General features: G+C 50.7%; 1 protein-coding gene across 1 annotated transcript in view; it reads left to right on the top strand.

The window, feature by feature from the left end:
• LOC140189166 (uncharacterized) overlaps positions 1-24,710 on the top strand; it is a 751,862-nt gene extending 727,152 nt beyond the window's left edge. The window contains exon 3 of the mRNA XM_072245864.1: positions 24,307-24,710. Coding sequence (XP_072101965.1) covers positions 24,307-24,710 — 404 coding nt within the window. The remainder of the gene's footprint in view (positions 1-24,306) is intronic.
• Positions 24,711-25,536: the final 826 nt, after the last annotated feature.

The raw sequence follows: 25,536 nt of genomic DNA, 5'->3' as shown, positions 1-25,536 counted from the left end.
TCTCGCACTTTACCAGAGACCGACAGGCACAGAATGAATCCCACACTCTCGCACTGTACCAGAGACTGACAGGTAGAGAATGAACCCCACACTCTCACACTGTACCAGAGACTGACGGGTCCAGAATGAATCCCACACTCTCACACTGTACCAGGGACTGACAGGGACAGAATGAACCCCACACCCTCACACTGTACCAGAGACTGACAGGGACAGAATGAACCCCACATTCTCACACTGTACCAGAGACTGAAAGGTACAGAATAAACCCCACACTCTCACACTGTACAGAGACTGACAGGGACAGAGTGAACCCCACACTCTCACACTGTACCAGAGACTGACAGGTACAGAATGAACCCCACACTCTCACACTGTACCAGAGACTGACTGGTACAGAATGAACCCCACACTCTCACACTGTACCAGAGACTGACAGAGACAGAATGAACTCCACACTCTCACACTGTACTAGAGACTGACAGGTACAGAATAAACCCCACACTCTCACACTGTACCAGAGACTGACAGGTACAGAATGAACCCCACACTCTCACACTGTACCAGAGACTGACAGAGACAGAATGAACTCCACACTCTCACACTGTACTAGAGACTGACAGGTACAGAATAAACCCCACACTCTCTCACTGTACCAGAGACAGACAGGTACAGAATGAACCCAACACTCTCGCACTGTACCAGAGACTGACTGGTAGAGAATGAACCCCACACTCTCACACTGTACCAGAGACTGACAGGTAGAGAATGAACCCCACACTCTCACACTGTACCAGAGAATGACGGGCACAGAATGAACCCCACACTCTCACACTGTACCAGAGATTGACAGGTACAGAATGAACCCCACACTCTCACACTGTACCAGAGACTGACAGGTACAGAATGAACCCACACTCTCACACTGTACCAGAGACTGACATGTACAGAATGAACCCCACACTCTCTCACTGTACCAGAGACTGACAGGGACAGAATGAACCCCACACTCTCGCACTGTACCAGAGACTGACGGGCACAGAATGAACCCCACACTCTCGCTCTGTACCAGAGACTGACAGGGACAGAGTGAACCCCACACTCTCACAGTGTACCAGAGACTGACAGGTACAGAATGAACCCCACACTCTCACACTGTACCAGAGACTGACAGGTACAGAATGAACCCCACACTCTCAGACTGTACCAGAGACTGACAGAGACAGAATGAACTCCACACTCTCGCATTGTACCAGAGACTGACAGGTACAGAATGAACCCCACACTCTCGCACTGTACCAGAGACTGACTGGTAGAGAATGAACCCCACACTCTCACACTGTATCAGAGACTGACAGGTAGAGAATGAACCCCACACTCTCACACTGTACCAGAGAATGACGGGCACAGAATGAACCCCACACTCTCACACTGTACCAGAGACTGACAGGGACAGAATGAACCCCACACTCTCACACTGTACCAGAGACTGACAGGTACAGAATAAACCCCACACTCTCACACTGTACCAGAGACTGACAGGTAGAGAATGAACCCCAGACTCTCATACTGTACCAGAGACTGACAGGTACAGATTGAACCCCACACTCTCGCACTGTACCAGAGACTGACAGGGACAGAATGAACCCCACACTCTCACACTGTACCAGAGACTGACGGGCACAGAATGAACCCCACACTCTCACACTGTACTAGAGACTAACGGGTCCAGAATGAACCCCAGACTCTCACACTGTACCAGAGACTGACAGGGACAGAATTAACCCCACACTCTCCACTGTACCAGAGACTGACAGGCACAGAATGAACCCCACACTCTCGCACTGTACCGGAGACTGACAGGGACAGAATGAACCCCAGACTCTCGCACTGTACCAGAGACTGACAGGGACAGAATGAATCCCACACTCTCGCACTGTACTAGAGACTGACAGGTAGAGAATGAACCCCACACTCTCACACTGTACCAGAGAATGACGAGCACAGAATGAACCCCACACTCTCACACTGTATCAGAGACTGACAGGGACAGAATGAACCCCACACTCTCACACTGTACCAGAGATTGACAGGTACAGAATAAACCCCACACTCTCACACTGTACCAGAGACTGACAGGTAGAGAATGAACCCCACACTCTCATACTGTACCAGAGACTGACGGGTCCAGAATGAACGCCACACTCTCACACTGTACCAGAGACTGACAGGTACGGAATAACCCCCACACTCTCACACTGTACTAGAAACTGACAGGTACAGAATGAACCCCACACTCTCGCACTGTACCAGAGACTGACAGGTACAGAATGAACCCCACACTCTCGCACTGTACCGGAGACTGACAGGGACAGAATGAACCCCACACTCTCACACTGTACCAGAGACTGACAGGTACAGAATCAACCCCACACTCTCACACTGTACCAGAGACTGACAGGTAGAGAATGAACCCCACACTCTCATACTGTACCAGAGATTGACAGGTACAGAATGAACCCCACATTCTCGCACTGTACCAGAGACTGACAGGGACAGAATGAACCCCACACTCTCACACTGTACCAGAGACTAACGGGCACAGAATGAACCCCACACTCTTACACTTTACTTGAGACTGACGGGTCCAGAATGAACCCCAGACTCTCACACTGTACCAGAGACTGACAGGACAGAATGAACCCCACACTCTCACACTGTACCAGAGACTGACAGGTACAGAATAACCCCAAACACTCTCACACTGTACCAGAGACTGACAGGGACAGAATGAACCCCACACTCTCGCACTGTACCAGAGACTGACAGGGACCGAATGAACCCCACACTCTCACACTGCACCAGAGACTGACAGGGACAGAATGAACCCCACACTCTCACACTGTACTAGAGACTGACAGGTACAGAATAAACCCCACACTCTCACACTGTACCAGAGACTGACAGGTACAGAATGAACCCCACACTCTCGCACAGTACCGGAGACTGACAGGGACAGAATGAACCCCACACTCTCGCACTTTACCAGAGACCGACAGGCACAGAATGAATCCCACACTCTCGCACTGTACCAGAGACTGACAGGTAGAGAATGAACCCCACACTCTCACACTGTACCAGAGACTGACGGGTCCAGAATGAATCCCACACTCTCACACTGTACCAGGGACTGACAGGGACAGAATGAACCCCACACTCTCACACTGTACCAGAGACTGACAGGGACAGAATGAACCCCACATTCTCACACTGTACCAGAGACTGAAAGGTACAGAATAAACACCACACTCTCACACTGTACCAGAGACTGACAGGGACAGAGTGAACCCCACACTCTCACACTGTACCAGAGACTGACAGGTACAGAATGAACCCCACACTCTCACACTGTACCAGAGACTGACTGGTACAGAATGAACCCCACACTCTCACACTGTACCAGAGACTGACAGAGACAGAATGAACTCCACACTCTCACACTGTACTAGAGACTGACAGGTACAGAATAAACCCCACACTCTCACACTGTACCAGAGACTGACAGGTACAGAATGAACCCCACACTCTCACACTGTACCAGAGATTGACAGAGACAGAATGAACTCCACACTCTCACACTGTACTAGAGACTGACAGGTACAGAATAAACCCCACACTCTCTCACTGTACCAGAGACTGACAGGTACAGAATGAACCCAACACTCTCGCACTGTACCATAGACTGACTGGTAGAGAATGAACCCCACACTCTCACACTGTACCAGAGACTGACAGGTAGAGAATGAACCCCACACTCTCACACTGTACCAGAGAATGACGGGCACAGAATGAACCCCACACTCTCACACTGTACCAGAGATTGACAGGTACAGAATGAACCCCACACTCTCACACTGTACCAGAGACTGACAGGTACAGAATGAACCCACACTCTCACACTGTACCAGAGATGACATGTACAGAATGAACCCCACACTCTCGCACTGTACCGGAGACTGACAGGGACAGAATGAACCCCACACTCTCGCACTGTACCGGACAATGACAGGGACAGAATGAATCCCACACTCTCGCACTGTACCAGAGACTGACAGGTAGAGAATGAACCCCACACTCTCACACTGTACCAGAGACTGACAGGGACAGAATGAACCCCACACTCTCCAACTGTACCAGAGACTGACAGGGACAGAATGAACCCCACATTCTCACACTGTACCAGAGACTGACAGGGACAGAGTGAACCCCACACTCTCACACTGTACCAGAGACTGACAGGTACAGAATGAACCCCTCACTCTCACACTGTACCAGAGACTGACAGGTAGAGAATGAACCCCACACTCTCATACTATACCAGAGACTGACGGGTCCAGAATGAACGCCACACTCTCACACTGTACCAGAGACTGACAGGTACGGAATAACCCCCACACTCTCACACTGTACTAGAAACCGACAGGTACAGAATGAACCCCACACTCTCGCACTGTACCAGAGACTGACAGGGACCGAATGAACCCCACACTCTCACACTGTACCAGAGACTGACAGGTACAGAATGAACCCCACACTCTCGCACTGTACCGGAGACTGACAGGGACAGAATGAACCCACACTCTCACACTGTACCAGAGACTGACAGGTACAGAATCAACCCCACACTCTCACACTGTACCAGAGACTGACAGGTAGAGAATGAACCCCACACTCTCATACTGTACCAGAGATTGACAGGTACAGAATGAACCCCACATTCTCGCACTGTACCAGAGACTGACAGGGACAGAATGAACCCCACACTCTCACACTGTACCAGAGACTAACGGGCACAGAATGAACCCCACACTCTCACACTTTACTTGAGACTGACGGGTCCAGAATGAACCCCAGACTCTCACACTGTACGAGGGACTGACAGGGACAGAATGAACCCCACACTCTCACACTGTACCAGAGACTGACAGGTACAGAATAACCCCAAACACTCTCACACTGTACCAGAGACTGACAGGGACAGAATGAACCCCACACTCTCGCACTGTACCAGAGACTGACAGGGACCGAATGAACCCCACACTCTCACACTGCACCAGAGACTGACAGGGACAGAATGAACCCCACACTCTCACACTGTACTAGAGACTGACAGGTACAGAATAAACCCCACACTCTCACACTGTACCAGAGACTGACAGGTACAGAATGAACCCCACACTCTCGCACAGTACCGGAGACTGACAGGGACAGAATGAACCCCACACTCTCGCACTTTACCAGAGACCGACAGGCACAGAATGAATCCCACACTCTCGCACTGTACCAGAGACTGACAGGTAGAGAATGAACCCCACACTCTCACACTGTACCAGAGACTGACGGGTCCAGAATGAATCCCACACTCTCACACTGTACCAGGGACTGACAGGGACAGAATGAACCCCACACTCTCACACTGTACCAGAGACTGACAGGGACAGAATGAACCCCACATTCTCACACTGTACCAGAGACTGAAAGGTACAGAATAAACCCCACACTCTCACACTGTACCAGAGACTGACAGGGACAGAGTGAACCCCACACTCTCACACTGTACCAGAGACTGACAGGTACAGAATGAACCCCACACTCTCACACTGTACCAGAGACTGACTGGTACAGAATGAACCCCACACTCTCACACTGTACCAGAGACTGACAGAGACAGAATGAACTCCACACTCTCACACTGTACTAGAGACTGACAGGTACAGAATAAACCCCACACTCTCACACTGTACCAGAGACTGACAGGTACAGAATGAACCCCACACTCTCACACTGTACCAGAGACTGACAGAGACAGAATGAACTCCACACTCTCACACTGTACTAGAGACTGACAGGTACAGAATAAACCCCACACTCTCTCACTGTACCAGAGACTGACAGGTACAGAATGAACCCCACACTCTCGCACTGTACCAGAGACTGACTGGTAGAGAATGAACCCCACACTCTCACACTGTACCAGAGACTGACAGGTAGAGAATGAACCCCACACTCTCACACTGTACCAGAGAATGACGGGCACAGAATGAACCCCACGCTCTCACACTGTACCAGAGATTGACAGGTACAGAATGAACCCCACACTCTCACACTGTACCAGAGACTGACAGGGACAGAATTAACCCCACACTCTCCCACTGTACCAGAGACTAACGGGTCCAGAATGAACCCCAGACTCTCACACTGTACCAGAGACTGACAGGGACAGAATTAACCCCACACTCTCCCACTGTACCAGAGACTGACAGGCACAGAATGAACCCCACACTCTCGCACTGTACCGGAGACTGACAGGGACAGAATGAACCCCAGACTCTCGCACTGTACCAGAGACTGACAGGGACAGAATGAATCCCACACTCTCGCACTGTACCAGAGACTGACAGGTAGAGAATGAACCCCACACTCTCACACTGTACCAGAGACTGACGGGTCTAGAATGAATCCCACACTCTCACACTGTAGCAGAGACTGACAGGGACAGAATGAACCCCACACTCTCACACTGTACCAGAGACTGACAGGGACAGAATAAACCCCACACTCTCACACTGTACCAGAGAATGACGAGCACAGAATGAACCCCACACTCTCACACTGTATCAGAGACTGACAGGGACAGAATGAACCCCACACTCTCACACTGTACCAGAGATTGACAGGTACAGAATAAACCCCACACTCTCACACTGTACCAGAGACTGACAGGTAGAGAATGAACCCCACACTCTCATACTGTACCAGAGACTGACGGGTCCAGAATGAACGCCACACTCTCACACTGTACCAGAGACTGACAGGTACGGAATAACCCCCACACTCTCACACTGTACTAGAAACTGACAGGTACAGAATGAACCCCACACTCTCGCACTGTACCAGAGACTGACAGGGACCGAATGAACCCCACACTCTCACACTGTACCAGAGACTGACAGGTACAGAATGAACCCCACACTCTCGCACTGTACCGGAGACTGACAGGGACAGAATGAACCCCACACTCTCACACTGTACCAGAGACTGACAGGTACAGAATCAACCCCACACTCTCACACTGTACCAGAGACTGACAGGTAGAGAATGAACCCCACACTCTCATACTGTACCAGAGATTGACAGGTACAGAATGAACCCCACATTCTCGCACTGTACCAGAGACTGACAGGGACAGAATGAACCCCACACTCTCACACTGTACCAGAGACTAACGGGCACAGAATGAACCCCACACTCTTACACTTTACTTGAGACTGACGGGTCCAGAATGAACCCCAGACTCTCACACTGTACCAGAGACTGACAGGGACAGAATGAACCCCACACTCTCACACTGTACCAGAGACTGACAGGTACAGAATAACCCCAAACACTCTCACACTGTACCAGAGACTGACAGGGACAGAATGAACCCCACACTCTCGCACTGTACCAGAGACTGACAGGGACCGAATGAACCCCACACTCTCACACTGCACCAGAGACTGACAGGGACAGAATGAACCCCACACTCTCACACTGTACTAGAGACTGACAGGTACAGAATAAACCCCACACTCTCACACTGTACCAGAGACTGACAGGTACAGAATGAACCCCACACTCTCGCACAGTACCGGAGACTGACAGGGACAGAATGAACCCCACACTCTCGCACTTTACCAGAGACCGACAGGCACAGAATGAATCCCACACTCTCGCACTGTACCAGAGACTGACAGGTAGAGAATGAACCCCACACTCTCACACTGTACCAGAGACTGACGGGTCCAGAATGAATCCCACACTCTCACACTGTACCAGGGACTGACAGGGACAGAATGAACCCCACACTCTCACACTGTACCAGAGACTGACAGGGACAGAATGAACCCCACATTCTCACACTGTACCAGAGACTGAAAGGTACAGAATAAACCCCACACTCTCACACTGTACCAGAGACTGACAGGGACAGAGTGAACCCCACACTCTCACACTGTACCAGAGACTGACAGGTACAGAATGAACCCCACACTCTCACACTGTACCAGAGACTGACTGGTACAGAATGAACCCCACACTCTCACACTGTACCAGAGACTGACAGAGACAGAATGAACTCCACACTCTCACACTGTACTAGAGACTGACAGGTACAGAATAAACCCCACACTCTCACACTGTACCAGAGACTGACAGGTACAGAACGAACCCCACACTCTCACACTGTACCAGAGACTGACAGAGACAGAATGAACTCCACACTCTCACACTGTACTAGAGACTGACAGGTACAGAATAAACCCCACACTCTCTCACTGTACCAGAGACTGACAGGTACAGAATGAACCCAACACTCTCGCACTGTACCATAGACTGACTGGTAGAGAATGAACCCCACACTCTCACACTGTACCAGAGACTGACAGGTAGAGAATGAACCCCACACTCTCACACTGTACCAGAGAATGACGGGCACAGAATGAACCCCACACTCTCACACTGTACCAGAGATTGACAGGTACAGAATGAACCCCACACTCTCACACTGTACCAGAGACTGACAGGTACAGAATGAACCCACACTCTCACACTGTACCAGAGACTGACATGTACAGAATAAACCCCACACTCTCGCACTGTACCGGAGACTGACAGGGACAGAATGAACCCCACACTCTCGCACTGTACCGGACAATGACAGGGACAGAATGAATCCCACACTCTCGTACTGTACCAGAGACTGACAGGTAGAGAATGAACCCCACACTCTCACACTGTACCAGAGACTGACAGGGACAGAATGAACCCCACACTCTCCAACTGTACCAGAGACTGACAGGGACAGAATGAACCCCACATTCTCACACTGTACCAGAGACTGACAGGGACAGAGTGAACCCCACACTCTCACACTGTACCAGAGACTGACAGGTACAGAATGAACCCCTCACTCTCACACTGTATCAGAGACTGACAGGGACAGAATGAACCCCACACTCTCACACTGTACCAGACATTGACAGGTACAGAATAAACCCCACACTCTCACACTGTACCAGAGACTGACAGGTAGAGAATGAACCCCACACTCTCATACTGTACCAGAGACTGACGGGTCCAGAATGAACGCCACACTCTCACACTGTACCAGAGACTGACAGGTACGGAATAACCCCCACACTCTCACACTGTACTAGAAACCGACAGGTACAGAATGAACCCCACACTCTCGCACTGTACCAGAGACTGACAGGGACCGAATGAACCCCACACTCTCACACTGTACCAGAGACTGACAGGTACAGAATGAACCCCACACTCTCGCACTGTACCGGAGACTGACAGGGACAGAATGAACCCCACACTCTCACACTGTACCAGAGACTGACAGGTACAGAATCAACCCCACACTCTCACACTGTACCAGAGACTGACAGGTAGAGAATGAACCCCACACTCTCATACTGTACCAGAGATTGACAGGTACAGAATGAACCCCACATTCTCGCACTGTACCAGAGACTGACAGGGACAGAATGAACCCCACACTCTCACACTGTACCAGAGACTAACGGGCACAGAATGAACCCCACACTCTCACACTTTACTTGAGACTGACGGGTCCAGAATGAACCCCAGACTCTCACACTGTACCAGGGACTGACAGGGACAGAATGAACCCCACACTCTCACACTGTACCAGAGACTGACAGGTACAGAATAACCCCAAACACTCTCACACTGTACCAGAGACTGACAGGGACAGAATGAACCCCACACTCTCGCACTGTACCAGAGACTGACAGGGACCGAATGAACCCCACACTCTCACACTGCACCAGAGACTGACAGGGACAGAATGAACCCCACACTCTCACACTGTACTAGAGACTGACAGGTACAGAATAAACCCCACACTCTCACACTGTACCAGAGACTGACAGGTACAGAATGAACCCCACACTCTCGCACAGTACCGGAGACTGACAGGGACAGAATGAACCCCACACTCTCGCACTTTACCAGAGACCGACAGGCACAGAATGAATCCCACACTCTCGCACTGTACCAGAGACTGACAGGTAGAGAATGAACCCCACACTCTCACACTGTACCAGAGACTGACGGGTCCAGAATGAATCCCACACTCTCACACTGTACCAGGGACTGACAGGGACAGAATGAACCCCACACTCTCACACTGTACCAGAGACTGACAGGGACAGAATGAACCCCACATTCTCACACTGTACCAGAGACTGAAAGGTACAGAATAAACCCCACACTCTCACACTGTACCAGAGACTGACAGGCACAGAGTGAACCCCACACTCTCACACTGTACCAGAGACTGACAGGTACAGAATGAACCCCACACTCTCACACTGTACCAGAGACTGACTGGTACAGAATGAACCCCACACTCTCACACTGTACCAGAGACTGACAGAGACAGAATGAACTCCACACTCTCACACTGTACTAGAGACTGACAGGTACAGAATAAACCCCACACTCTCACACTGTACCAGAGACTGACAGGTACAGAATGAACCCCACACTCTCACACTGTACCAGAGACTGACAGAGACAGAATGAACTCCACACTCTCACACTGTACTAGAGACTGACAGGTACAGAATAAACCCCACACTCTCTCACTGTACCAGAGACTGACAGGTACAGAATGAACCCCACACTCTCGCACTGTACCAGAGACTGACTGGTAGAGAATGAACCCCACACTCTCACACTGTACCAGAGACTGACAGGTAGAGAATGAACCCCACACTCTCACACTGTACCAGAGAATGACGGGCACAGAATGAACCCCACACTCTCACACTGTACCAGAGATTGACAGGTACAGAATGAACCCCACACTCTCACACTGTACCAGAGACTGACAGGTACAGAATGAACCCACACTCTCACACTGTACCAGAGACTGACAGGTACAGAATGAACCCCACTCTCTCGCACTGTACCGGAGACAGACAGGGACAGAATGAACCCCACACTCTCGCACTGTACCGGACAATGACAGGGACAGAATGAATCCCACACTCTCGCACTGTACCAGAGACTGACAGGTAGAGAATGAACCCCACACTCTCACACTGTACCAGAGACTGACAGGGACAGAATGAACCCCACACTGTCCAACTGTACCAGAGACTGACAGGGACAGAATGAACCCCACATTCTCACACTGTACCAGAGACTGAAAGGTACAGAATAAACCCCACACTCTCACACTGTACCAGAGACTGACAGGGACAGAGTGAACCCCACACTCTCACACTGTACCAGAGACTGACAGGTACAGAATGAACCCCTCACTCTCACACTGTACCAGAGACTGACAGGTACAGAATGAACCCCGCACTCTCAGACTGTACCAGAGACTGACAGAGACAGAATGAACTCCACACTCTCACACTGTACCTGAGACTGACAGGTAGAGTATAAACCCCACACTCTCACACTGTACTAGAGACTGACAGGTACAGAATAAACCCCACACTCTCACACTGTACCAGAGACCGACAGGGACCGAATGAACCCCACACTCTCGCACTGTACCACAGACTGACAGGTAGTGAATGAACCCCACACTCTCACACTGTACCAGAGACTGACGGGCACAGAATGAATCCCACACTCTCACTCTGTTCTAGAGACTGACGGGTCCAGAATGAACCCCACACTGACACACTGTACCAGAGACTGACAGGGACAGAATGAACCCCACGCTTTCACACTGTACCAGAGACTGACAGGTACAGAATAACCCCCACACTCTCACACTGTACCAGAGACTGACAGGCACAGAATGAACCCCACACTCTCGCACTGTACCAGTGACTGACAGGTACAGAATGAACCCCACACTCTCGCACAGTACCAGAGACTGACAGGTACAGAATGAACCCCACACTCTCACACTGTACCAGAGAATGACGGGCACAGAATGATCCCCACACTCTCACACGGTACCAGAGACTGACAGGGACAGAATGAACCCCACACTCTCACACTGTAATAGAGACTGACAGGTACAGAATAAACCCCACACTCTCACACTGTATCAGAGACTGACTGGGACAGAATGAACCCCACACTCTCACACTGTACCAGAGACCGACAGGGACAGAATGAACCCCACACTCTCGCACTGTACCAGAGACTGACAGGTACAGAATGAACCCCACACTCTCTCACTGTACCATAGACCGACAGGGACAGAATGAACCCCACACTCTCGCACTGTATCAGAGACTGACGGGCACAGAATGAACCTCACACTCTCGCTCTGTACCAGAGACTGACAGGGTCAGAATGAACCCCACACTCTCGCACTGTACCAGAGACTGACAGGGACAGAATGAACCCCACACTCTCTCACTGTACCAGAGACTGACAGGTACAGAATGAACCCCACACTCTCTCACTGTACCAGAGACTGACTGGTAGAGAATGAACCCCACACTCTCACACTGTACCAGAGACTGACAGGTACAGAATGAACCCCACACTCTCACACTGTACCAGAGACTGACAGGTACAGAATGAACCCCACACTCTCACACTGTACCAGAGACTGACAGGTACAGAATGAACCCCACACTCTCGCACTGTACCAGAGACTGACAGGGACAGAATGAACCCCACACTCTCACACTGCACCAGAGACTGACGGGCACAGAATGAACCCCACACTCTCACACTGTACCAGAGACTGACAGGCACAGAATGAACCCCACACTCTCGCACTGTACCAGAGACTGACAGGTACAGAATGAACCCCATACTCTCGCACAGTACCAGAGACTGACAGGTACAGAATGAACCCCACAGTCTCACACGGTACCAGAGACTGACAGGTACAGAATGAACCCCACACTCTCACACTGTACCAGAGACTGACAGAGACAGAATGAACTCCACACTCTCACACTGTACTAGAGACTGACAGGTACAGAATAAACCCCACACTCTCTCACTGTACCAGAGACTGACAGGTACAGAATGAACCCCACACTCTCGCACTGTACCAGAGACTGACTGGTAGAGAATGAACCCCACACTCTCACACTGTACCAGAGACTGACAGGTAGAGAATGAACCCCACACTCTCACACTGTACCAGAGAATGACGGGCACAGAATGAACCCCACGCTCTCACACTGTACCAGAGATTGACAGGTACAGAATGAACCCCACACTCTCACACTGTACCAGAGACTGACAGGGACAGAATTAACCCCACACTCTCCCACTGTACCAGAGACTAACGGGTCCAGAATGAACCCCAGACTCTCACACTGTACCAGAGACTGACAGGGACAGAATTAACCCCACACTCTCCCACTGTACCAGAGACTGACAGGCACAGAATGAACCCCACACTCTCGCACTGTACCGGAGACTGACAGGGACAGAATGAACCCCAGACTCTCGCACTGTACCAGAGACTGACAGGGACAGAATGAATCCCACACTCTCGCACTGTACCAGAGACTGACAGGTAGAGAATGAACCCCACACTCTCACACTGTACCAGAGACTGACGGGTCTAGAATGAATCCCACACTCTCACACTGTAGCAGAGACTGACAGGGACAGAATGAACCCCACACTCTCACACTGTACCAGAGACTGACAGGGACAGAATAAACCCCACACTCTCACACTGTACCAGAGAATGACGAGCACAGAATGAACCCCACACTCTCACACTGTATCAGAGACTGACAGGGACAGAATGAACCCCACACTCTCACACTGTACCAGAGATTGACAGGTACAGAATAAACCCCACACTCTCACACTGTACCAGAGACTGACAGGTAGAGAATGAACCCCACACTCTCATACTGTACCAGAGACTGACGGGTCCAGAATGAACGCCACACTCTCACACTGTACCAGAGACTGACAGGTACGGAATAACCCCCACACTCTCACACTGTACTAGAAACTGACAGGTACAGAATGAACCCCACACTCTCGCACTGTACCAGAGACTGACAGGGACCGAATGAACCCCACACTCTCACACTGTACCAGAGACTGACAGGTACAGAATGAACCCCACACTCTCGCACTGTACCGGAGACTGACAGGGACAGAATGAACCCCACACTCTCACACTGTACCAGAGACTGACAGGTACAGAATCAACCCCACACTCTCACACTGTACCAGAGACTGACAGGTAGAGAATGAACCCCACACTCTCATACTGTACCAGAGATTGACAGGTACAGAATGAACCCCACATTCTCGCACTGTACCAGAGACTGACAGGGACAGAATGAACCCCACACTCTCACACTGTACCAGAGACTAACGGGCACAGAATGAACCCCACACTCTTACACTTTACTTGAGACTGACGGGTCCAGAATGAACCCCAGACTCTCACACTGTACCAGAGACTGACAGGGACAGAATGAACCCCACACTCTCACACTGTACCAGAGACTGACAGGTACAGAATAACCCCAAACACTCTCACACTGTACCAGAGACTGACAGGGACAGAATGAACCCCACACTCTCGCACTGTACCAGAGACTGACAGGGACCGAATGAACCCCACACTCTCACACTGCACCAGAGACTGACAGGGACAGAATGAACCCCACACTCTCACACTGTACTAGAGACTGACAGGTACAGAATAAACCCCACACTCTCACACTGTACCAGAGACTGACAGGTACAGAATGAACCCCACACTCTCGCACAGTACCGGAGACTGACAGGGACAGAATGAACCCCACACTCTCGCAATTTACCAGAGACCGACAGGCACAGAATGAATCCCACACTCTCGCACTGTACCAGAGACTGACAGGTAGAGAATGAACCCCACACTCTCACACTGTACCAGAGACTGACGGGTCCAGAATGAATCCCACACTCTCACACTGTACCAGGGACTGACAGGGACAGAATGAACCCCACACTCTCACACTGTACCAGAGACTGACAGGGACAGAATGAACCCCACATTCTCACACTGTACCAGAGACTGAAAGGTACAGAATAAACCCCACACTCTCACACTGTACCAGAGACTGACAGGGACAGAGTGAACCCCACACTCTCACACTGTACCAGAGACTGACAGGTACAGAATGAACCCCACACTCTCACACTGTACCAGAGACTGACTGGTACAGAATGAACCCCACACTCTCACACTGTACCAGAGACTGACAGAGACAGAATGAACTCCACACTCTCACACTGTACTAGAGACTGACAGGTACAGAATAAACCCCACACTCTCACACTGTACCAGAGACTGACAGGTACAGAACGAACCCCACACTCTCACACTGTACCAGAGACTGACAGAGACAGAATGAACTCCACACTCTCACACTGTACTAGAGACTGACAGGTACAGAATAAACCCCACACTCTCTCACTGTACCAGAGACTGACAGGTACAGAATGAACCCAACACTCTCGCACTGTACCATAGACTGACTGGTAGAGAATGAACCCCACACTCTCACACTGTACCAGAGACTGACAGGTAGAGAATGAACCCCACACTCTCACACTGTACCAGAGAATGACGGGCACAGAATGAACCCCACACTCTCACACTGTACCAGAGATTGACAGGTACAGAATGAACCCCACACTCTCACACTGTACCAGAGACTGACAGGTACAGAATGAACCCACACTCTCACACTGTACCAGAGACTGACATGTACAGAATGAACCCCACACTCTCGCACTGTACCGGAGACTGACAGGGACAGAATGAACCCCACACTCTCGCACTGTACCGGACAATGACAGGGACAGAATGAATCCCACACTCTCGTACTGTACCAGAGACTGACAGGTAGAGAATGAACCCCACACTCTCACACTGTACCAGAGACTGACAGGGACAGAATGAACCCCACACTCTCCAACTGTACCAGAGACTGACAGGGACAGAATGAACCCCACATTCTCACACTGTACCAGAGACTGACAGGGACAGAGTGAACCCCACACTCTCACACTGTACCAGAGACTGACAGGTACAGAATGAACCCCTCACTCTCACACTGTATCAGAGACTGACAGGGACAGAATGAACCCCACACTCTCACACTGTACCAGACATTGACAGGTACAGAATAAACCCCACACTCTCACACTGTACCAGAGACTGACAGGTAGAGAATGAACCCCACACTCTCATACTGTACCAGAGACTGACGGGTCCAGAATGAACGCCACACTCTCACACTGTACCAGAGACTGACAGGTACGGAATAACCCCCACACTCTCACACTGTACTAGAAACCGACAGGTACAGAATGAACCCCACACTCTCGCACTGTACCAGAGACTGACAGGGACCGAATGAACCCCACACTCTCACACTGTACCAGAGACTGACAGGTACAGAATGAACCCCACACTCTCGCACTGTACCGGAGACTGACAGGGACAGAATGAACCCCACACTCTCACACTGTACCAGAGACTGACAGGTACAGAATCAACCCCACACTCTCACACTGTACCAGAGACTGACAGGTAGAGAATGAACCCCACACTCTCATACTGTACCAGAGATTGACAGGTACAGAATGAACCCCACATTCTCGCACTGTACCAGAGACTGACAGGGACAGAATGAACCCCACACTCTCACACTGTACCAGAGACTAACGGGCACAGAATGAACCCCACACTCTCACACTTTACTTGAGACTGACGGGTCCAGAATGAACCCCAGACTCTCACACTGTACCAGGGACTGACAGGGACAGAATGAACCCCACACTCTCACACTGTACCAGAGACTGACAGGTACAGAATAACCCCAAACACTCTCACACTGTACCAGAGACTGACAGGGACAGAATGAACCCCACACTCTCGCACTGTACCAGAGACTGACAGGGACCGAATGAACCCCACACTCTCACACTGCACCAGAGACTGACAGGGACAGAATGAACCCCACACTCTCACACTGTACTAGAGACTGACAGGTACAGAATAAACCCCACACTCTCACACTGTACCAGAGACTGACAGGTACAGAATGAACCCCACACTCTCGCACAGTACCGGAGACTGACAGGGACAGAATGAACCCCACACTCTCGCACTTTACCAGAGACCGACAGGCACAGAATGAATCCCACACTCTCGCACTGTACCAGAGACTGACAGGTAGAGAATGAACCCCACACTCTCACACTGTACCAGAGACTGACGGGTCCAGAATGAATCCCACACTCTCACACTGTACCAGGGACTGACAGGGACAGAATGAACCCCACACTCTCACACTGTACCAGAGACTGACAGGGACAGAATGAACCCCACATTCTCACACTGTACCAGAGACTGAAAGGTACAGAATAAACCCCACACTCTCACACTGTACCAGAGACTGACAGGCACAGAGTGAACCCCACACTCTCACACTGTACCAGAGACTGACAGGTACAGAATGAACCCCACACTCTCACACTGTACCAGAGACTGACTGGTACAGAATGAACCCCACACTCTCACACTGTACCAGAGACTGACAGAGACAGAATGAACTCCACACTCTCACACTGTACTAGAGACTGACAGGTACAGAATAAACCCCACACTCTCACACTGTACCAGAGACTGACAGGTACAGAATGAACCCCACACTCTCACACTGTACCAGAGACTGACAGAGACAGAATGAACTCCACACTCTCACACTGTACTAGAGACTGACAGGTACAGAATAAACCCCACACTCTCTCACTGTACCAGAGACTGACAGGTACAGAATGAACCCCACACTCTCGCACTGTACCAGAGACTGACTGGTAGAGAATGAACCCCACACTCTCACACTGTACCAGAGACTGACAGGTAGAGAATGAACCCCACACTCTCACACTGTACCAGAGAATGACGGGCACAGAATGAACCCCACACTCTCACACTGTACCAGAGATTGACAGGTACAGAATGAACCCCACACTCTCACACTGTACCAGAGACTGACAGGTACAGAATGAACCCACACTCTCACACTGTACCAGAGACTGACAGGTACAGAATGAACCCCACTCTCTCGCACTGTACCGGAGACAGACAGGGACAGAATGAACCCCACACTCTCGCACTGTACCGGACAATGACAGGGACAGAATGAATCCCACACTCTCGCACTGTACCAGAGACTGACAGGTAGAGAATGAACCCCACACTCTCACACTGTACCAGAGACTGACAGGGACAGAATGAACCCCACACTGTCCAACTGTACCAGAGACTGACAGGGACAGAATGAACCCCACATTCTCACACTGTACCAGAGACTGAAAGGTACAGAATAAACCCCACACTCTCACACTGTACCAGAGACTGACAGGGACAGAGTGAACCCCACACTCTCACACTGTACCAGAGACTGACAGGTACAGAATGAACCCCTCACTCTCACACTGTACCAGAGACTGACAGGTACAGAATGAACCCCGCACTCTCAGACTGTACCAGAGACTGACAGAGACAGAATGAACTCCACACTCTCACACTGTACCTGAGACTGACAGGTAGAGTATAAACCCCACACTCTCACACTGTACTAGAGACTGACAGGTACAGAATAAACCCCACACTCTCACACTGTACCAGAGACCGACAGGGACCGAATGAACCCCACACTCTCGCACTGTACCACAGACTGACAGGTAGTGAATGAACCCCACACTCTCACACTGTACCAGAGACTGACGGGCACAGAATGAATCCCACACTCTCACTCTGTTCTAGAGACTGACGGGTCCAGAATGAACCCCACACTGACACACTGTACCAGAGACTGACAGGGACAGAATGAACCCCACGCTTTCACACTGTACCAGAGACTGACAGGTACAGAATAACCCCCACACTCTCACACTGTACCAGAGACTGACAGGCACAGAATGAACCCCACACTCTCGCACTGTACCAGTGACTGACAGGTACAGAATGAACCCCACACTCTCGCACAGTACCAGAGACTGACAGGTACAGAATGAACCCCACACTCTCACACTGTACCAGAGAATGACGGGCACAGAATGATCCCCACACTCTCACACGGTACCAGAGACTGACAGGGACAGAATGAACCCCACACTCTCACACTGTAATAGAGACTGACAGGTACAGAATAAACCCCACACTCTCACACTGTATCAGAGACTGACTGGGACAGAATGAACCCCACACTCTCACACTGTACCAGAGACCGACAGGGACAGAATGAACCCCACACTCTCGCACTGTACCAGAGACTGACAGGTACAGAATGAACCCCACACTCTCTCACTGTACCATAGACCGACAGGGACAGAATGAACCCCACACTCTCGCACTGTATCAGAGACTGACGGGCACAGAATGAACCTCACACTCTCGCTCTGTACCAGAGACTGACAGGGTCAGAATGAACCCCACACTCTCGCACTGTACCAGAGACTGACAGGGACAGAATGAACCCCACACTCTCTCACTGTACCAGAGACTGACAGGTACAGAATGAACCCCACACTCTCTCACTGTACCAGAGACTGACTGGTAGAGAATGAACCCCACACTCTCACACTGTACCAGAGACTGACAGGTACAGAATGAACCCCACACTCTCACACTGTACCAGAGACTGACAGGTACAGAATGAACCCCACACTCTCACACTGTACCAGAGACTGACAGGTACAGAATGAACCCCACACTCTCGCACTGTACCAGAGACTGACAGGGACAGAATGAACCCCACACTCTCACACTGCACCAGAGACTGACGGGCACAGAATGAACCCCACACTCTCACACTGTACCAGAGACTGACAGGCACAGAATGAACCCCACACTCTCGCACTGTACCAGAGACTGACAGGTACAGAATGAACCCCATACTCTCGCACAGTACCAGAGACTGACAGGTACAGAATGAACCCCACAGTCTCACACGGTACCAGAGACTGACAGGGACAGAATGAACCCCACACTCTCACACTGTACTAGAGACTGACAGGTACAGAGTAAACCCCACACTCTCACACTGTACCAGAGACTGACAGGGACAGAATGAACCCCACACTCTCACAGTGTACTAGAGACTGAGAGGTACAGAATAAACCCCACACTCTCACACTGTACCAGAGACCGACAGGGACAGAATGAACCCCACACTCTCGCACTGTACCAGAGACTGACAGGTACAGAATGAACCCCACACTCTCTCACTGTACCAGAGACTGACAGGGACAGAATGAACCCCACACTCTCGCACTGTACCAGAGACTGACGGGCACAGAATGAACCCCACACTCTCTCACTGTACCAGAGACTGACAGGGTCAGAATGAACCCCACACTCTCGCACTGTACCAGAGACTGACAGGTACAGAAAAAACCCCACACTCTCTCACTGTACCAGAGACTGACAGGTAGAGAATGAACCCCACACTCTCGCACTGTACCAGAGACTGACTGGTAGAGAATGAACCCCACACTCTCACACTGTACCAGAGACTGACAGGTAGAGAATGAACCCCACACTCTCACACTGTACCAGAGACTGACAGGTACAGAATGAACCCCACGCTCTCGCACTGTACCGAGACTGACAGGTACAGAATGAAGCCCACACTCTCACACTGTACCAGAGACTGACAGGTACAGAATGAACCCCACACTCTCGCACTGTACCAGAGACTGACAGGGACAGAATGAACCCCACACTCTCACACTGCACCAGAGACTGACGGGCACAGAATGAACCCCACACTCTCACACTGTACTAGAGACTGACGGGTCCAGAATGAACCCCAGACTCTCACACTGTACCAGAGACTGACAGGGACAGAATGAACCCCACACTCTCACACTGTACCAGAGACTGACAGGTACAGAATAACCCCAACACTCTCACACTGTACCAGAGACTGACAGGTACAGAATGAACCCCACACTCGCACTGTACCAGAGACTGACAGGGACCGAATGAACCCCACACTCTCACACTGTACCAGAGACTGACAGGGACAGAATGAACCCCACACTCTCACACTGTACTAGAGACTGACAGGTACAGAATAAACCCCACACTCTCACACTGTACCAGAGACTGACAGGGACAGAGTGAACCCCACACTCTCGCACTGTACCAGAGACTGACAGGTACAGAATGAACCCCACACTCTCTCACTGTACCAGAGACTGACAGGGACAGAATGAACCCCACACTCTCGCACTGTACCAGAGACTGACGGGCACAGAATGAACCCCACACTCTCTCACTGTACCAGAGACTGACAGGGTCAGAATGAACCCCACACTCTCGCACTGTACCAGAGACTGACAGGTACAGAAAAAACCCCACACTCTCTCACTGTACCAGAGACTGACAGGTAGAGAATGAACCCCACACTCTCGCACTGTACCAGAGACTGACTGGTAGAGAATGAACCCCACACTCTCACACTGTACCAGAGACTGACAGGTAGAGAATGAACCCCACACTCTCACACTGTACCAGAGACTGACAGGTACAGAATGAACCCCACGCTCTCGCACTGTACCGAGACTGACAGGTACAGAATGAAGCCCACACTCTCACACTGTACCAGAGACTGACAGGTACAGAATGAACCCCACACTCTCGCACTGTACCAGAGACTGACAGGGACAGAATGAACCCCACACTCTCACACTGCACCAGAGACTGACGGGCACAGAATGAACCCCACACTCTCACACTGTACTAGAGACTGACGGGTCCAGAATGAACCCCAGACTCTCACACTGTACCAGAGACTGACAGGGACAGAATGAACCCCACACTCTCACACTGTACCAGAGACTGACAGGTACAGAATAACCCCAACACTCTCACACTGTACCAGAGACTGACAGGTACAGAATGAACCCCACACTCGCACTGTACCAGAGACTGACAGGGACCGAATGAACCCCACACTCTCACACTGTACCAGAGACTGACAGGGACAGAATGAACCCCACACTCTCACACTGTACTAGAGACTGACAGGTACAGAATAAACCCCACACTCTCACACTGTACCAGAGACTGACAGGGACAGAGTGAACCCCACACTCTCACACCGTACCAGAGACTGACGGGTACAGAGTGAACCCTGAACGTAATGTACGGACATTACGTACTTTCACAAACCCGAACAACGCTCCTCCCCACCTCAAGACAGCACCACTTTGATCAATTTACACTGCAGTGGACTGTCTAAAACTCGTTCAAATTCTCTGCAACACACATCAAAGTTGCTGGTGAACGCAGCAGGCCAGGCAGCATCTCTGGGAAAGAGGTACAGTCGACGTTTTGGGCCGAGACCCTTCGTCAGGACTAACTGCTAATTCTCTTCTCTTTTTACAATTCTGTACAGCAGTTTAGTTCTTGTGAGCACTGTATCGTGGATACTATGTGTTTATGATGCTGCTGCAGTAAATTTATCTTTCACCTGGTCCATTTGACCTTCAGTCTCCGGCTGTCCTGTTTCATTACATAAACGTTTCATATTATCAACTGTGTGTTTTTCTTATTCCATCTGCTTTTCTAGCAGATACGACGGGCCGAATGACCGAATACTGCCGCTGTAGTTGGTCCATTTTGTATTTTAGATTTCCTTCCTGCGGAATTAACCGCAGCGGCAACTCACCAGATCGGCGACAGTTCCCTGTCCACGGTGTCACCCAAAACGAACACTGGGTAGTGCAGAACGAGTTCTGATTGGTTGAACGAATTCCTTTAGCTATCCAAACAAATGAATTTACTGCATGAATCGTTGTTTCAAATAGCCATTGAGAATCCGAGGCATCCCATCCCTCATTAGCATACACCTCTTGGCGCTGCCTATTTAATTTGTGCTCCGGGTCCGTTTCGCTTATTTCTGGTTCTGAAGCGGTCAGCTGAAGTGCCTGAGACAGCAAAACCCGCTCCGAAGAAGGGCGCCAAGAAAACTCTGCCCAAACCAGCAGGCAAGGTAGGGAAAAAGCGCAAGAGACTGAGGAAGGAGAGTTACTCCATCTACATCTACAAAGTGATGAAGCAGGTTCACCCCGATACTGGCATCTCCCCCAAGGCCATGAGCATCATGAACTCATTCGTCAACGATATCTTCGAGCGCATCGGGGGCGAGGCTTCCCGCCTGGCCCATTACAACAAGCGGTCAACCATCACCTCACGGGAGATCCAGACCGCCGTGCGCCTGCTGCTGCCCGGGGAGCTGGCCAAGCACGCCGTTTCCGAAGGGACAAAGGCGGTGACCAAGTACACCAGCTCCAAGTGAAGCTCCCCAGTGAGATGATCAAAAACACACCGGTTCTTTTAAGAGCCACTCACGATTTCACTGAGAGTTGTACCAGCATTTAGGCAATACATGGCGCATATTATGTGTGGTGACTCTTACAAGAGCTAAAGAGCGGTTGGAATGTCCGGTTCATCTTCCCCGTATAATCCCGGTGTTTCTGACACGGAATTGTTACCTCCCCATCCCCATTTAGTCTGTCCCTGCCGGTATACATGTCGAGCGGAGGATTGCTGCCATTGCTGTTTTAGCTGTGGGTTCAGGAGTTTATTAAATACAGTTGGGTAACTTCTCTGAATATTATTTCAATGCGAGGCCGGCACGAGTTCACGATTCTTTCATAGAACAACTTTTTAAATTGCAGACTAGCCGCTGGTCACAGTTTGAGAAGAGCCGTTTGTCCATAACCTGATAACGTTTACACAATGACCAGCACCGGGCAGAAGCTGAGTGTCAGTTTTACTCGGTTTGATTACGGGTTGAATGAAATCAGAGAATTGAGTTCCCAGACATTTCAATATCAACTACACTTGCATTAAATGTGCCCGGTTTCAGTAACGGGGAAGTACGAACACTCAGTCGTCAAACAGATCAGCAATTATTTAATTTCTGATTAAATTTGAAACAGAGATTTATTTTCTGGCGGGCTTTTTCCATTTTTCAGTGAACTTTGGGGAGGAGACGGTTACTTTCCGCGCTTCTACCTTCACGGACTGCTGATTGGTGATTAAGGCAGTTCGTCGATTGGTGCAGTTCTTTTCACCAATGAAAGCAAGCAGTATCAAACCAATCATGTGCATTGGTTTGCATTCTCAAAGAAGGTATAAAAAGGGCGAGTTGGGGCGGGGCGAACATTCTTTCATTCTTGTTGGAGCGGTTGTTGTGACTGTGGAAATGTCTGGACGTGGAAAAGGCACCGCTGGCAAAGTTCGGTCCAAGGCCAAATCTCGCTCGTCCCGGGCTGGACTGCAGTTCCCGGTCGGCCGGGTTCACAGACTCCTAAGAAAGGGCAACTATGCTGAGCGGGTGGGTGCCGGAGCCCCGGTCTATCTGGCTGCTGTGCTCGAGTATCTGACAGCCGAAATCCTCGAATTGGCCGGCAACGCGGCCCGGGACAATAAGAAAACCCGCATCATCCCCCGACACCTGCAGCTGGCCGTCCGCAACGACGAGGAGCTCAACAAGCTGCTGGGAGGGGTGACTATCGCTCAGGGCGGTGTGTTACCCAATATCCAGGCCGTGCTGTTGCCCAAGAAAACCGGCGGTGCCAGTAAGTGAAGCGACGTAAGCTGAACCTATTTACCCAAAGGCTCTTTTCAGAGCCACTCACAGTGTCTGTGGAAGGGCTGAGCAGCGGATGATTTCCGTTCAGAGTAACTGGACTCTGTATCTGTCACAGTCACGACAGTTCAATGTCCGTCACGTTTCTTCCGCGAAGTAAATCGATATCTATCTGCACAGAAATCGGTCCACTTCGGTCCTGACTCATTTCCCCTCTCTGCCGGCGCAATGCAGCTCTCCCCTTGCGGAGAGTCAGCGGGTTCACTCGGCCTAGGGTCGTGAAATTAATTTCCAGAGTCAGCCCCCGGACGGAGAATTTAATCTCCGATCATTGAACGATTCCGCTCTTCGTGACCTGAAACCGTGTTGTCTGGGTTTCACATTGCGGGTTGACCCGGGACCGTTCCGGTGTGCAGCAGGCGGGAACATCGCCTGCTGATGGCTTCATGAGCAATTCTCACTGCCTCCAATAATATTTACATTTATCTACAAAAGTACATTTACCTTGTGGAACCGACAGTATTTACTGAAAATCTCGTCCGCCTGGGTCTCTGAAGTATAAATGAACATTTTGCAAAGAAGGGGTCAGTTTGGTCAGATCTCCCGAGACACGGCTCCCTCTGTGAGACGGTGGGTCGCTCTGACAACAGACTTTTGTTTGTGCCAGGGAGAAAAGGGAGGGGGTGGGTGGATCGACAAGGAGGTTCAGTGCTGTCCTGCCTCTAGTAGGAACTTCTAAATACTGATGGATAAAACCGGACACACAGAATAAATTGTGCGCCACCAACCCTTTTGCAGTGCGGCGGTCCCAGTCTACATGATG

This window comes from Mobula birostris, chromosome 28, assembly GCF_030028105.1.
Source record: "Mobula birostris isolate sMobBir1 chromosome 28, sMobBir1.hap1, whole genome shotgun sequence".
NCBI classification, from domain to species: Eukaryota; Metazoa; Chordata; class Chondrichthyes; order Myliobatiformes; family Myliobatidae; genus Mobula; species Mobula birostris.
The sequence above is the reverse complement of the archived record's forward strand: the minus strand, read 5'-3'. Positions and strand labels throughout refer to the sequence as shown.